Below are 12,755 nucleotides of genomic sequence, written 5' to 3'. Positions count from 1 at the left end.
GAAAGGAGAATCAAAAACCTTTTAATGAACCTACAGAGTTCATTGAGCTTTGCAGAGGTACAAAAAGGATCTGTTCCCTGGATGGATGGGGGGTGAGCTGCAGTTAAAAAGACACAAATCCCAAGGGATGGAGTCCAGGAGAGCTTCAGTTGGAGGGAGGAGGAGGGGGGATGGTGCCCGGGCCCTCGGTGGGCAGCGGCGGCCGCATCATGGGGGGCAGGGGAGCCGGGGGGGGCACCCCGGGCGCTGGGGGCAGCTGGGGGGGCACCGGGGGGGGGGGCACCGGCCCCGAGGGGGGCATGGGGGGCAGAGCCATGCCCCCGGGGGGAGGGGGGGGCATGGAGTCGGGCAGGGGGGGCCGAGGGGGCAGCCCGTTCATCAGGGGAGGGGGCGGCGGCCGCTTGACGGTCGGGGGCCCCGGGGGGAGGTTTGGGGGCGCTGGGGGCTTCTCCATCTTGAAGTGGAATTGAAGGAAGAACTGGGAATGGGAGAGAAAAGGGAACGATTAAATCAGAGATTGCCAGAATTCTGGAGTGCCCTGAGCTGGGAGGGACCCTCAGGGATCATTGATCCAACCCCTGTCCCTGCACAGCCGCCCCAACATCCCCACCCTGAGCAGCCCTGGGAGCTCCTGGAGCTCTGGCAGCCTTGGCACCATTCCCTGGGGAGCCTGGGCAGTGCCCAGCAGCCTGGTGACAGCTCTGCCAGCACCCAGGAGCTGCTCTCTGCCCCAGAGAACAGCTCAGGCCCCTCCTGTCACCCTCCTGTCCCAGCCCTGGCAGCATCTGTGACTGGCACCGGTCTTGCCCCAGATTTTAACTCCTCTGGACTCTGAGCACTGAGGTTCCTGTGAGGGGTGGGAGCCCCCCAGGCACTGTTCCCTGGATAAAGGGGAGCAGCCCCAGCCCCAGGATGCCTCAGGCAGGTGTGTGCAGGGAACACAGGGCACAGAGCCAGGCAGAGGACACAGTCCATTCTCATGGAATCTTTAGGCTGGGAAAAGCCAAACCTAACCCTAACCCTAAGACCAACAAGTACAGCAGCAGCACCACATTCACCACTAAACCATGACCACAAATGCCACATCCACGTGTTTTTGAACCCTTCCAGGGGTGGTGACTTCACCACTGGCCTAGGCAGTCTGTTCCAATGCCTGACAATGCTTTAAGTGAAGGAATTTTCCCAATATCCAACCTAAACTTCCCCTGGCACAGCTTGAGGCCGCTCCCTCTGCTCTCTTCTGTTCCCTGGGAGCAGAGCCTGACCCCCCTCTGGCTGCACCCTCCTGTCAGGGAGCTCTAAGAGCAAGAAGGTTCCCCCTGAGCCTCCTTTTCTCTGGGTATTTATGCCCCATCCTGCTGCTGCTGCCAGAAACTGAATCCTCTCCAAGATTCCCCACAAGGGGATCTCTGTCAGCTCCCACTGCTCAGGTGCATTTAGAGAATGGAGATTGGAACAGCAGAGGCAAAGGACAGAACTGATGCCACTCTCTCAAGTTGCTCTGCTCTCCTTAAGGACAAACATCACAAAACCTCAGTTACCTGTTTGGTTTCTCTGTTCCAGTGAGTCCAAAACTTTCCCTCTGCTTTATCAATTTCTCTGCTTGGCACCTGCACCAAAAGAGAACACAGAGCTATTCTTAGCAGCACCAGATTAGCTCAAAGGCCCTTTTTAGCCCCAGAGCCTGAGAGATAAGCACAGTTATTCCAGGCCTTGCAGAGTTGTTAAGACAGAAGTGGGGGCAGGAAAGAATTAAGTTACTTCCCTATCGGTCAAGGACGAGCAGCAAAAATCCCTCCCTGAACATCTGCACAGAGGCTGAGCAGTGAAGCCCAGGAGGCTCCTGTCTGTGCCAGACTCTGGGAATTCACAGCTCCCCAGGGCTCAGCACAGTCTGGTTTTCATACCAGAGTCCTCCACCAAACCTCAGTGGGGTTTAAAGACTTCCAGCCACGTCTTCCTGACCCCCCCTTCCTCTCCATGAGGGTTAGCACAGACATCAGAGGCTTCATTAGGAATTAATTACAGAATGTCCTGAGCTGGAAGGGACCCTCAGGGATGATCAGTGCAGCCCCATCCCTGCACAGGCACCCCAAGAACCCCACCCTGAGCAGCCCTGGGAGCTCCTGGAGCTCTGGCAGCCTTGGCACCATTCCCTGGGGAGCCTGGGCAGTGCCCAGCAGCCTCGGGGGGCAGAACCTTGCCCTGAGCTCCATGCCAAGGCCTGGCCCAGCTCCAGCCCTTGCTGGGCTCCTGTCCCTGTCCCAGAGCAGAGCTCAGCCCCTGCCCCTGTGCCTGCCCTGGGCAGGAGCTGCAGCCCCCAGGAGCCTCCCCTCAGTCTCCTGGGCTCCAGCTGAACCAGCCAAGTGCCCTCAGCTGCTCCTCAGCCCTTCCCCAGCTCCGTGTCCCTCCTTTGGCCACTCTCCAACAGCTTTGGCTCCTTCTGATCTCGTGGTGCCCAAAGTGCCCGCAGCACTGGAGGTGAGGCTGCCCCAGGGCAGAGCAGAGTGGGACAATCCCTCCCTGGGCCTGGTGCCCCCAGCACAGGGTGGCCCTTGGGGCTGCCAGGGCCCAGCAGTGACTCAGATCCAACTTGCCCCTGACCAGGACCCCCAGGGCCCTTTCTGCAGTGTCTGAGATGAGCCAGATCTGCTGTGATGCCTGGAACAGTTGCTGAGCACATCCCAAGGGATGCTCCTGCCTTAGAGGAGCTCAGCTTGGGCACCTTGGTCTGGTTCTCTGCATGTCTGCTGATTTCCAGGACATCTGGGTCCTGTTTGGCTTTGGGATTTGCTGCTGAATTCCTTTTTTCCTCAGCCCCTTCCCCAGCTCTGTGTCCCTCCTCTGGACACTCTCTAATGGCTCAGTACCTTCCTCACATCACAGTGACCACACATAACACTGATGGTGAGGCCACCCCAGAGCAGAGCAGAGCAGGACAATCCCTTCCCTTGACCTGGCAAAGGCAGGAAGGGAATTCTCCCAGCTTTCCCAGGATTGCTTTCTGTCTTAAGCTGGAAATAGACATATTCTATCCCTATCTGTCAGAGCTGGGGCAGTTCTCTGCTGTTCTTGGGACAGTTTTTTCTTTATCTCTCCCACACCAACCCTCCCTCCAGGAGATCTCTGCTGTCCATGGCCACTGAGTGGCCCTGCAGGGCTGATCCAATTCCATCATCCCATGGGGAGATGCTGCGCCCAGGGCAGGAGCCGAGCATTCCTACCTGGATCCAATGTGAGCCTGGCACAGCCCAGCAGCCTTTGCCCAGTGCATTCCCAGAGGAGCAGCTTCTGCTGCCCTTCATGGCCAGAGGGAGCCCAGGCCCATCTCCAGCAGCCCTGGAGCTGCAGAGGAAAACTCCCCCCTTGTGCAGGATCCCTGCTCCAGCAGAGCCACAGCTGGCACTGCAGGAGGGCTGAGCCCCCATGGGATGGGGCTGTGCCACCCCCTGACACACAGGGGACAGGGCATGGGCTGACTCTGGCAGGGTTTGTTTGTTCTATTGCATTTGTATTTTTAGTTTTCCTAGTAAAGAACTGTTATTCCTATTCCCATATCTTTGCCTGAGAGCCCCTTAATTTCAAAATTATAGCAATTAGGAGGGAGAGGGTTTGCATTTTCCATTTCAGGGGAGGCTGCTGCCTTCCTCAGCACACACCTGTCTGTTCAAACCCAGACACCAGGCTCCAGGGTGTCAGCTCCTATTCTGACTCTGGCAGTAGCTTGTTTGCACTATTACATTTATATTTCCAGTTTCCCTAGTAAAGAACCATTATTCTTATCCCTCTATCTTTGCCTGAGAGCACCTTAATTTCAAAATTATAGTAATTAGGATGGAGAGGGTTTGCATTTCCCATTTCAGGGGAGGCTGCTGCCTTCCTGAGCACACACCTGTCTGTTCAAACCCAGACACCAGGACCCAGGGTGTCAGCTCCTATTCTGACTCTGTTTGCACTATTACATCTGTATTTCCAGCTTCCCTAGTAAAAAAACATTATTCTTATTCCTCTATCTTCGCCTAAGAGCACCTTAATTTCAAAATTATAAAAATTCAGAGGGAGAGGGTTTGCATTTTTCATTTCAGGGAGGCTGCTGCCTTCCTGAGCACACACCTGTCTGTTCAAACCCAGACACCAGGACCCAGGGTGTCAGCTCCTATTCTGACTCTGTTTGCACTATTACATCTGTATTTCCAGTTTCCCTAGTAAAGAACCATTACTCTTATTCCTCTATCTTTGCCTGAGAGCACCATAATTTCAAAATTACAATATTTTGGAGGGTCAGGGTTTACATTTCCCATTTCAGGGAGGCTGCTGCCTTCCTGAGCACACAGCTGTGCTGTCAGAGCCAGGCAGTGTCCCAGCCTTGCCCTGCAGTCTCACCTTGAAGGCAATGGTCTCGTAGGGCTCAGCTGCCATCAGCAGGTACTGCCAGCGCCGGTCCGGGGGCTCGATGCGCTGCTCGTAGGCCGACATGAAGCGGTGCCGGGGCATGATGCTCTCTGCTATCTCTGGGTAATCGATCTGGGGGGACAGGGCAGCATCAACAACCCCCCTGTGCACCCCCAGCTCTGCTCAGAAGCACAGAGTAATGAGGTTGGGAGAGACCTCTGTCACAGATGTATTTTATGGAAAAGCCTTTCCTTAGGGTTTTTTCTCCTGAGGAGCTGAGAGGCCTCAGAAATGAAATGTGAGCAATGGTTATTTGCTGCTGTGGAATGCAACAGGTGCATCTGGGATTGGCCCATGTTGGTTGTTTCTAATTAATGGCCAATCACAGTCAGCTGGCTCAGACTCTCTGAGGGTAATGAGCTTTTGTTATTCTTTCCTTTCCTTTTTCCTTTCCTTTCCCCTTTCCTTTCCTTTCCCCTTTCCTTTCCTTTCCCCTTTCCTTTCCCCTTTCCTTTCCTTTTTCCTTTCCTTTCTCCTTTCCTTTCCTTTTTCCTTTCCTTTCCTTTTTCCTTTCCTTTCCCCTTTCCTTTCCTTCTTCCTTTCCCCTTTCCTTCCCTTTCCCTTTCCCCTTTCCTTTCCCCTTTCCCCTTCCCTTCCCCCTTTCCCTTCCTTCCCCCTTTCCTTCCCTTTCCCCTTTCCTTCCCTTCCCCCTTCCCTTCCCTTTTCCCTTTGCTTCCCCTTCCCTTTCCTTCCCTTTCCCCTTTCCTTCCCTTTCCCCTTTCCTGCCTTCTGATGAAATCCTTTCTTCTATTCTTTTAGTATGGTTTTAATATATCATTTTCTTTTAATATCATATATATCATAAAATAATAAATCAACTTTCTGAAACATGGAGTCAAGATTCTCATCTCTTCCCTCGTCCTGGGACCCCCTGTGAACACCACCACAAACAACCCCCCCTCTGCACCCCCAGCTCTGCTCAGAATCCCAGAATCACAGAGAATCAGAATCCCAGAATAATGAGGTTGGAAGAGACCTCTAAGATCATGGAGTCCAACCTATGCCCTAACACCTCAACCAGACTATAGCACCAAGGGCCATGTCCAGTTTTTATTTTTAAACACATCCAGAGATGGTGATTCCACCACCTCCCTGGCAAGAGCATTCCAGTGCTTTATTATTCTTTTGGTGAAAAATTTCTTCCTAATATCCAACCTATACCTTCCCTGACATAGCTGGAGACTGTATCCCCTACAGTCTGTGTCCTGTCCTTTTTGCTGTCAGACTCCCCCAAAGGCTCCCAAACCCAGCTGCTGCCTCCCTGTTCTGAGATGAGAAGCTCTTCAGCACAGGAGCTTTTTCTGACCCTGCTGAGGCCTCTTCCAGGCTGGGGAAGTGGCCAGGAGCTGGCTGGGTCAGCACAAAAACCTCAGGGATGTTTTTCAGAATCACAAGGTTGGAAGAGACCTCTAAGATCATCAAGTCCACCCTATGCCCTAACACCCCAACCAGAATGTAGCACCAAGGGCCATGTCCAGACTTTATTTTTAAACACATCCAGAGATGGTGATTCCACCACCTCCCTGAGAAGAACATTCCAGAAAAATTTCTTCCTAATATCCAACCTGTACCTTCTCTGATGCAGCTTGAGGCTGTGTCCTCTGGTTCTGTCAGTGCTGCCCAGTGGAAGAGACCAACCCCACCTGTCTCCAACCTCCCTTCAGGAAGGTGTAGAGAGCAATAAGGTCACCTCTGAGCCTCCTCTTCTCCAGGCTAAACAACCCCAGCTCCTTCAAATATTCCTCACTGGCTTTGTGTTCCCAGCTCCTCACCAGCCTTGTTGCCTTCCTCAAGCATCTCAAGGTCCTTCCTAAACTGAGGAGCCAGAACTGGACACAATAATCAAAGTGTGCCCTCACCAGTGCCAAGCACAGGGGCAGAATGACCTCCCTGATCCTCCTGGCCACACAATTCCTGATCCAGGCCAGGAGCCATTGGCCTTCTTGGCCACCAAACACATCCCCCAGTGTGGAGCACACCCAGAGCAATCCCCAAGGCAAAGGAAACAAAGAGCAGAGGAAAGGCTGAGAATCCCAGAATGCTTTGGGATTAAAGTCCCCAAACTGAATTAGGGGAAATTTAGGAGAGATGTTGGGAAGGAATTGTTCCCTGAGAGGGGTGGGAGGGCCTGGCACAGAGTGCCCAGAGCAGCTGTGGTTGCTCCATCCCTGGAAGTGTCCAAGGCCAGGTTAGAGCAAACTGGTCTCATGGGAGATGTCCCTGCCCATCACAGGGGGATGGAAACAGATAAATTTTAATGCCCAAACCATCCTGTGATCCTCATCTCATTCCACCTCAGAAATATCCCTCTCCTACTACACAGCCTGAGAGCTGAGCTCAGGGATTTGCTCAACACAATCAGCCGCAGCAACAAGGAAGACAAGGCCTCCTTATTATTATTGATTTCATGGGTCCTGCAAAGAACTGCTCATTTAGCAGCAGTGGAAAACCTGGAAAACCCTGACAAGGAGAGTTTGAACCCTGCCCTTACCTGGAAGAGAAGGCTCTGCTGGCCTGTTTCTGGGTCTCTCTGTTTGGTCACTGTAAAACAAAAATAAGAAAGCTGAGAATGCTCCAGCAGAGTGAGAGCAGCATTAATCTGCCCTGGGAAACACACAAAGTTTCCAACAATTAAACATTACAAGATTTTTCTCCTGTTTATCAAACAAAATGTCACAAAGCTGCTTCTGTAAGGTGGGCAGGCCCTGGCACAGGGTGCCCAGAGCAGCTGGGGCTGCCCCTGCATCCCTGGCAGTGCCCAAGGCCAGGCTGGACAGGGCTGGGAGCAGCCTGGGGCAGTGGGAGGTGTCCCTGCCATGGCAGGGGTGGGATGGGTTTAAGGTCCCCTCCAACCCAAACCATTCTGGGATTGTGTCACTGCCATGGGCAGGTTTGGGTCCCTCACCCCAAGAATGACACTGAGGGGCTGGGGGTGCCCAGAGAATGGAACAGAGCTGGGGAAGGGGCTGGAGCACCAGGAGAGGCTCAGGGAGCTGGGAAGGGGCTGAGCCTGGAGCAAAGGAGGCTCAGGGGGGCCCTTGTGGCTCTGCACAGCTCCTGACAGGAGGGGACAGCCCAGGGGTGTCAGGCTCTGCTCCAGAGAACAGGGACAGGAGCAGAGGGAACAGCCACAGAGGGAACAGGGAAAAGCTGGGCCAGATTTAGGTTGGAAATTGGGAAAATTCCTTCCCTGAAAGGCTGTAAAGCATTGGAAGGGGCAGTCCAGGAATCAGCATCCCTGTTAAAACACCTGTGGATGTGGCACCTGGGGACATGGTTTAGCTGTGCCCTTGGCAGTGCTAAGTTTACTGTTGGACTCAACGACCTTAAAGTATTTTCCAACCTAAATTATTCCATGATTCTCCTCTGCTGAAGTTCAGCTGCTGTGGGGCAAAGCACTGGTGAGGTTAAAAAGCCAAATTTTGCATTGCTGGCCAAAAAAACATGAAAACCAGAAAAAAACCCATGAGTTCTGCATGGAACAGAATGGGGTTTTTCAGAATGACATTGTTTATTTTATTTTTTTTTCCTAATGATTTACAGCATTAATGAAAGGTGCTGCAGCACAAGAGGAGGAGGAGATGAAATGCCATCATCTCCCTGGCAGCCTGAGACACACCCATCTATTATTGAAGTGGTTCTCCCTGCCTGCCAGCCATAAAGAGAAGTTCCATGAGCAATTTAAACAATAAAAAGACTCCAGGAAAGAGCCCATATCTTATTCATGGGCAGAACTGCTCCAAAGAATTAAAGAATAATTCACATCTCACCAGGCAGGGACTGCCCAGCAGGGACCTCCTGGGCACCCCTGGCTCACCTTTGTAGCCTGGGCGCCCAATTTTCACAAATTTCTTCACTTCCACTTTGACCTTCTCTGGGGCAGGCTGGGCTGGGGCTTCCTTGGCTTCCTTGGCAGCTCGTCGAGCCCTGGGGATGAATTCAGAATTTAAGAATTATTGTTTCTAAAGGAAACCCAGGAGCAGTTTGAATCCCTCAGCACAGCATTCCACAGGAATCATGCCAGGAAATCCTATTTTATCCCCAGCTGTATCCATCCTCCTCCCTAGCTAAAGGTTGTCACTCAACCATCTGATCCACCCTCACCATGACCTTGAGGCCAGGCTCCACAGATGGATTTGAAAAGACTTTAATTCTTGAAATCAACATGAAAAAGAAAGAAAAAAGCAAAAAGAAAGCCAAACCCACAGATCAAGCAAAGCAAACTGGATTCCTTAAAACAAAACTTACAAACTTCTCTAAACCTGTATTGATAAATCCAGATCACAGAATTTTGGAATCTCCTGAGTTGAGGAATCAAATCCAGTCTCTGGCCCTGCTCACACTCCAACAATCCCACCCTGAACATCCTGAGAGCATTGTCCAAATGTTCCTGGAGCTCTGGCAGGCAGAGATCCTTCTATCTAGACTCAGACAATTTGCCTTTAAAACTCTCTCTCCCTCTTCCTTCAGAAATTTCACAACTGGATTTGAACTTGAGCTTAAAATGGAGATCTTGAGGATCATTTTTCAAGCAGGTTCAGGCTGTGCCTCCTGGCTGCCTGAGGAACCACAGTCAAAGAACAATCAAGCAGAGTGCAGTGGAGTTAAAGAACTACAGACACTCAACATCATTAATATTAAAGTGCTTCAGTAATGGAGAATAAAGTTATGGAAGAGGATAACTTACAAATTGGTCTGATGCTTCTTCCCCTGGGTATGTGCTAAGTAACTCCCCTGAAATAAAAACCAAGGTGGAAGTTAAATGAAGCCATGCCTGAACCATTCCTGTCACAGGGTGGCTGCAGCACTCCCTGACAAGGGAGTTTTAATCCTCAGCACAGAGGAATCTCACTCCAAAAGTGCAGATTGCTCTCAGCTGCTGAGCTGCCATGATGTCTTGGGTTATAAGATATGTGTGTATTTTATTTTTATGTGTTAGAAGTGGGGCAGTTATTTTCTGTTAACTGGGCAGTTTCCTTTATCTCTTCTACAGCTAATCTTCCCTCTGGGGAGATATCTTTGTTAATGAACTATTGGATCTCACTACATAACTGATAAAATTACATCATCTCATTGTGAGGTGCCTGCTCAGGGGGAGGAGCTGAGCATTCTTACTTGGATATAATCTGAGATTTAGCACACTGGAAGCAGTCTTTCTCTGTTAGAGTCTATGAAGAACAGCTTTATTTTTTACTAGATTCTCAGAAGAAGACCAAGCTCATCTACACTACTGCTGAACCTTCAGAAGAAAACTACAGCCCTCAACAAGATCACAGCCCACACTGTCAGGTTTATCCAGCTATCCCAGATGGGGCTGTGTGTTCTGTTCCCACCTGTCAGAGCTGGGGCAGTTCTCTGCTATTCTTGGGGCAGTTTTTTCTTTATCTCTCCCACACCAACCCTCCCTCCAGGAGATCTCTGCTGTCCATGGCCACTGAGTGTCCCTGCAGGGCTGATCCAATTCCAGCATCCCATGGGGAGATGCTGCGCCCAGGGCAGGAGCCGAGCATTCCTACCTGGATCCAATGTGAGCTTTGGGACACCAGAACAGCCTTTCCTCTGCATTGCCAGAGGAGCAGCTGCCTTTTCCACTGGAGCTGCAGAGGAAAACTCCCCCCTTGTGCAGGATCCCTGCTCCAGCAGAACCACAGCTGGCACTGCAGGAGGGCTGAGCCCCCATGGGATGGGGCTGTGCCACCCCCTGACACACAGGGGGCAGGGCATGGTCTGACTCTGGCAGGGTTTGTTTTGTATCACTGCACTGTTTATTTTTATTTTTTTTCCCCTAATAAAGAACTGTTATTCCTGCTCCCATATCTTTGCCTGAGAGACCCCAAATTTCAAATTTATAACAATTCCCAGGGAGAGTGTTTACATTTTCCATTTCAGGGGAGGCTCCTGCCTTCCTTAACAAACACCTGTCTGTTCAAACCAAGACACCACCCCTCACATCTCAGCAGTCACTGCCCAGGTGCTGAAGCTCCTGTTATTCCCAAGTTGCTGCTGCTGCTGGGATCAGGACAGGCACATGTTCCCCTCACCTCATTGTTGTGCAGTGTCAGGCAAAGCTTGCACTCGTAGGAGCCCAGATGATTTTTCATAAAATAGGGGTCCTGGGAAGAGAATGATGGACAAGTTATGAGCAAAATCCATTGGCAAAGCAAGGGAATAACCAAAATACTGCAGAGTTCTGCACTGGAGGAAGTGGGTTCCTCCTCCTGAGGCTGCTGGGCACTGCCCAGGCTCCCCAGGGAATGGTCCCAGTCCAAGGACAGAGCTCCAGGAGCTCCCAGGGCTGCTCAGGGTGGGGTTTTTGGGGTGTCTGTGCAGGGACAGGGGCTGCACTGATCATCCCTGAGGGTCCCTCCCAGCTCAGGAAATCCTAGGATCCTGTAGCTGAGTTCACATTTTTAATTAACAGCACAAGAGAGCTTTAGGAGGAGGATACAGAGAGAACCAACAGCAGCTGTGTGCATTGGTGACAGAATCCCCAGCTGCAGCAGGAAACACCACAACCCAAACCAGCCCTGGGGAGACTGGGAATAGATGGATACACAAGAGCTGGAACCTCCTTGTGACTCTGTCCCAAATATTCCTTATTCAACCCCCACATGTCCACAAACAGGAATATTTAAACCCAACTCACAGCTCAGCTTGGACACAAAAAGGCTCTGGGGTGACCATAGAGCCTAAAGGGGCTGCAAGAGAGCTGGAGGGGAACTTTGGAACAGGACAAGGGGAAATGGCTTCAAATAGACCAAGAGTAGGTTTAGTTGGGATATTGGGAAGAAATTCTTGGCTGTGAGGGTGGTGAGGCCCTGGCATGGATTTCCCAGAGCATCCGTGGCTGCCCCTGCATCCCTGGAAGCATCCAAAGCCAGGCTGGAAGGGGGCTTGGAGCACCTGCGATAGCTGCAGATGTCCCTGGAAGAGCTTTAATGCTCCTTTCAACCCAAACCCCGCCATGATGCCATGGATGTGACCCTGCACCGTGTCCCCGGGCCGTGGGGGTCCCTGTACCTTGTTGATGTCGATGGTCTCCAGGGCCAGCTGGCGGAGCCGCTCCCGCCGGTCGCGGTTGCTCTCGGAGGCCGAGGCCACGCCCCCGCTGCCGGTTTTACCCCCGGGGCGGTGCTGGAAATCCATGGCGGGGATTCCTGGCCTTCAGCTCCTCCTGGAGAAACGGACAAGCTGGGAGAAGAAAGCGGTCACTGAGTCACAGCATTGTTCAGCCCGGCGGTGAGGATGGGGAGGACACCCCAGACGCGCCCTGGGTACACAGCACGGGATGCAATCCCACATGGAGCACATCTGGTACCACCAACTCAGGAAAGTGGAGTAAAAGGACCCAGAAAATCCCCCCGGAGCCCTTCCTATCTCCTCAGCCACTCCCAAGGCCAGCTGGGCCCCAGTGAGGCCAAGCAGCCCCACCAGAGGCTCCCCAAGACCCCAAACAGGAGCTTTCCCCCCTCACCCGAGGCACCAACAGCCCCAGAGCTCCCCCCTGTCCACCACCAGATCTGCTGCCCCACCACCACAGGCTGCCCAGCTCTTCCAGTCTCTCCTTCCCAACACTCCCAATCCCTCCATACCCAACACACCCAGTCCCTCCTTCCCAGTCCCTCCTCACCAGTTCTCCCAGTCCCCCCTTCCCAGCTCTCCCAGTCCCTCCATACCCAAGACTCCCAGTCCCTCATACCCAGCTCTCCCAGCACCTCCTTCCTAGTTCTCCCAGTCCCTGATACCCAGCTCTCCCAGTTTCTCCTTCCCAGCACTCCCAGTCCCTCCACACCCAGCTCTCACCCAGCTTTTCTTTACCCAGCTCTCCCAGTCCCTCCATACCCAAGACTCCCAGTACCCCCTTCCCAGTTCTCCCAGCCTCTCCTCACCCAGCTCTCCCAGTTCCTCCTTCCCAGCTCTCCCAGTCCCACCTCACCGAGCTCTCCCAGCCTTTCCTTACCCAGCACTCCCGGTCTCTCCTCACTCAGTTCTCCCGGTCTCTCCTTACCCAGCACTCCCGGTCCCTCCTTCCCAGTTCTCCCAGTCCCTCCATACCCAGCTCTCTGAATCCCCCCCTTCCCAGCACTCCCAGCCGTTTCTCACCCACCTCTCCCGGTTATCCCAGCTCCAGTTGTCCCAGTCCTGCCCCGTTCCCCCTCTCCCCTCACGCCCCCACCCCCGCTCGGTACCTGCGCGCGGCCCCGCTCTGTCCCCAGCGCACGCGCGCTCCCGTCCCTGCGCATGCGCGCTCCCGCCGCCCCGCGAGCGCTTCCGGCGGCTCTGAGGGCGCTTCCGGCGGCGCT

At 53.0% G+C, this 12,755-nt stretch overlaps 1 protein-coding gene across 2 annotated transcripts; it reads right to left on the bottom strand.

Annotated features, from left to right (window-relative positions):
- SF3A2 (splicing factor 3a subunit 2) lies at positions 1 to 12,716 on the bottom strand. Of its 2 annotated transcripts, none has more exons than XM_036399538.2 (9): positions 12,642 to 12,716; positions 11,473 to 11,643; positions 10,494 to 10,565; positions 9,140 to 9,186; positions 8,270 to 8,379; positions 6,944 to 6,993; positions 4,384 to 4,524; positions 1,542 to 1,610; positions 1 to 478 (listed from the first exon to the last, which is right to left on the bottom strand). In XM_036399538.2, exons 2-9 carry the CDS (start codon positions 11,596 to 11,598, stop codon positions 146 to 148), a joined length of 948 nt encoding a protein of 315 aa, XP_036255431.1. In that variant the 5' UTR covers positions 11,599 to 11,643; positions 12,642 to 12,716; the 3' UTR covers positions 1 to 145. The 2 variants fall into 2 exon arrangements, with proteins under 2 accessions (XP_036255431.1, XP_036255432.1); XM_036399539.1 differs by lacking the exon at positions 12,642 to 12,716 and adding an exon at positions 12,560 to 12,577.
- Positions 12,717 to 12,755: the final 39 nt, after the last annotated feature.

Source organism: Molothrus ater, chromosome 26 (genome assembly GCF_012460135.2).
Source record: "Molothrus ater isolate BHLD 08-10-18 breed brown headed cowbird chromosome 26, BPBGC_Mater_1.1, whole genome shotgun sequence".
Taxonomy (NCBI): Eukaryota; Metazoa; Chordata; class Aves; order Passeriformes; family Icteridae; genus Molothrus; species Molothrus ater.
The sequence above is the reverse complement of the archived record's forward strand: the minus strand, read 5'-3'. Positions and strand labels throughout refer to the sequence as shown.

Excerpts from the sequence above, each read along its gene's own strand:
- SF3A2 (XM_036399538.2), bottom strand. The coding sequence starts at position 11,598 with ATGGATTTCCAGCACCGCCCCGGGGGTAAAACCGGCAGCGGGGGCGTG. Across the intron at positions 10,566-11,472 it reads AGACCATCGACATCAACAAG|GACCCCTATTTTATGAAAAA; the intron begins GTACAGGGACCC and ends TTCTCTTCCCAG. Across the intron at positions 9,187-10,493 it reads TGACACTGCACAACAATGAG|GGGAGTTACTTAGCACATAC; the intron begins GTGAGGGGAACA and ends TTTTTATTTCAG.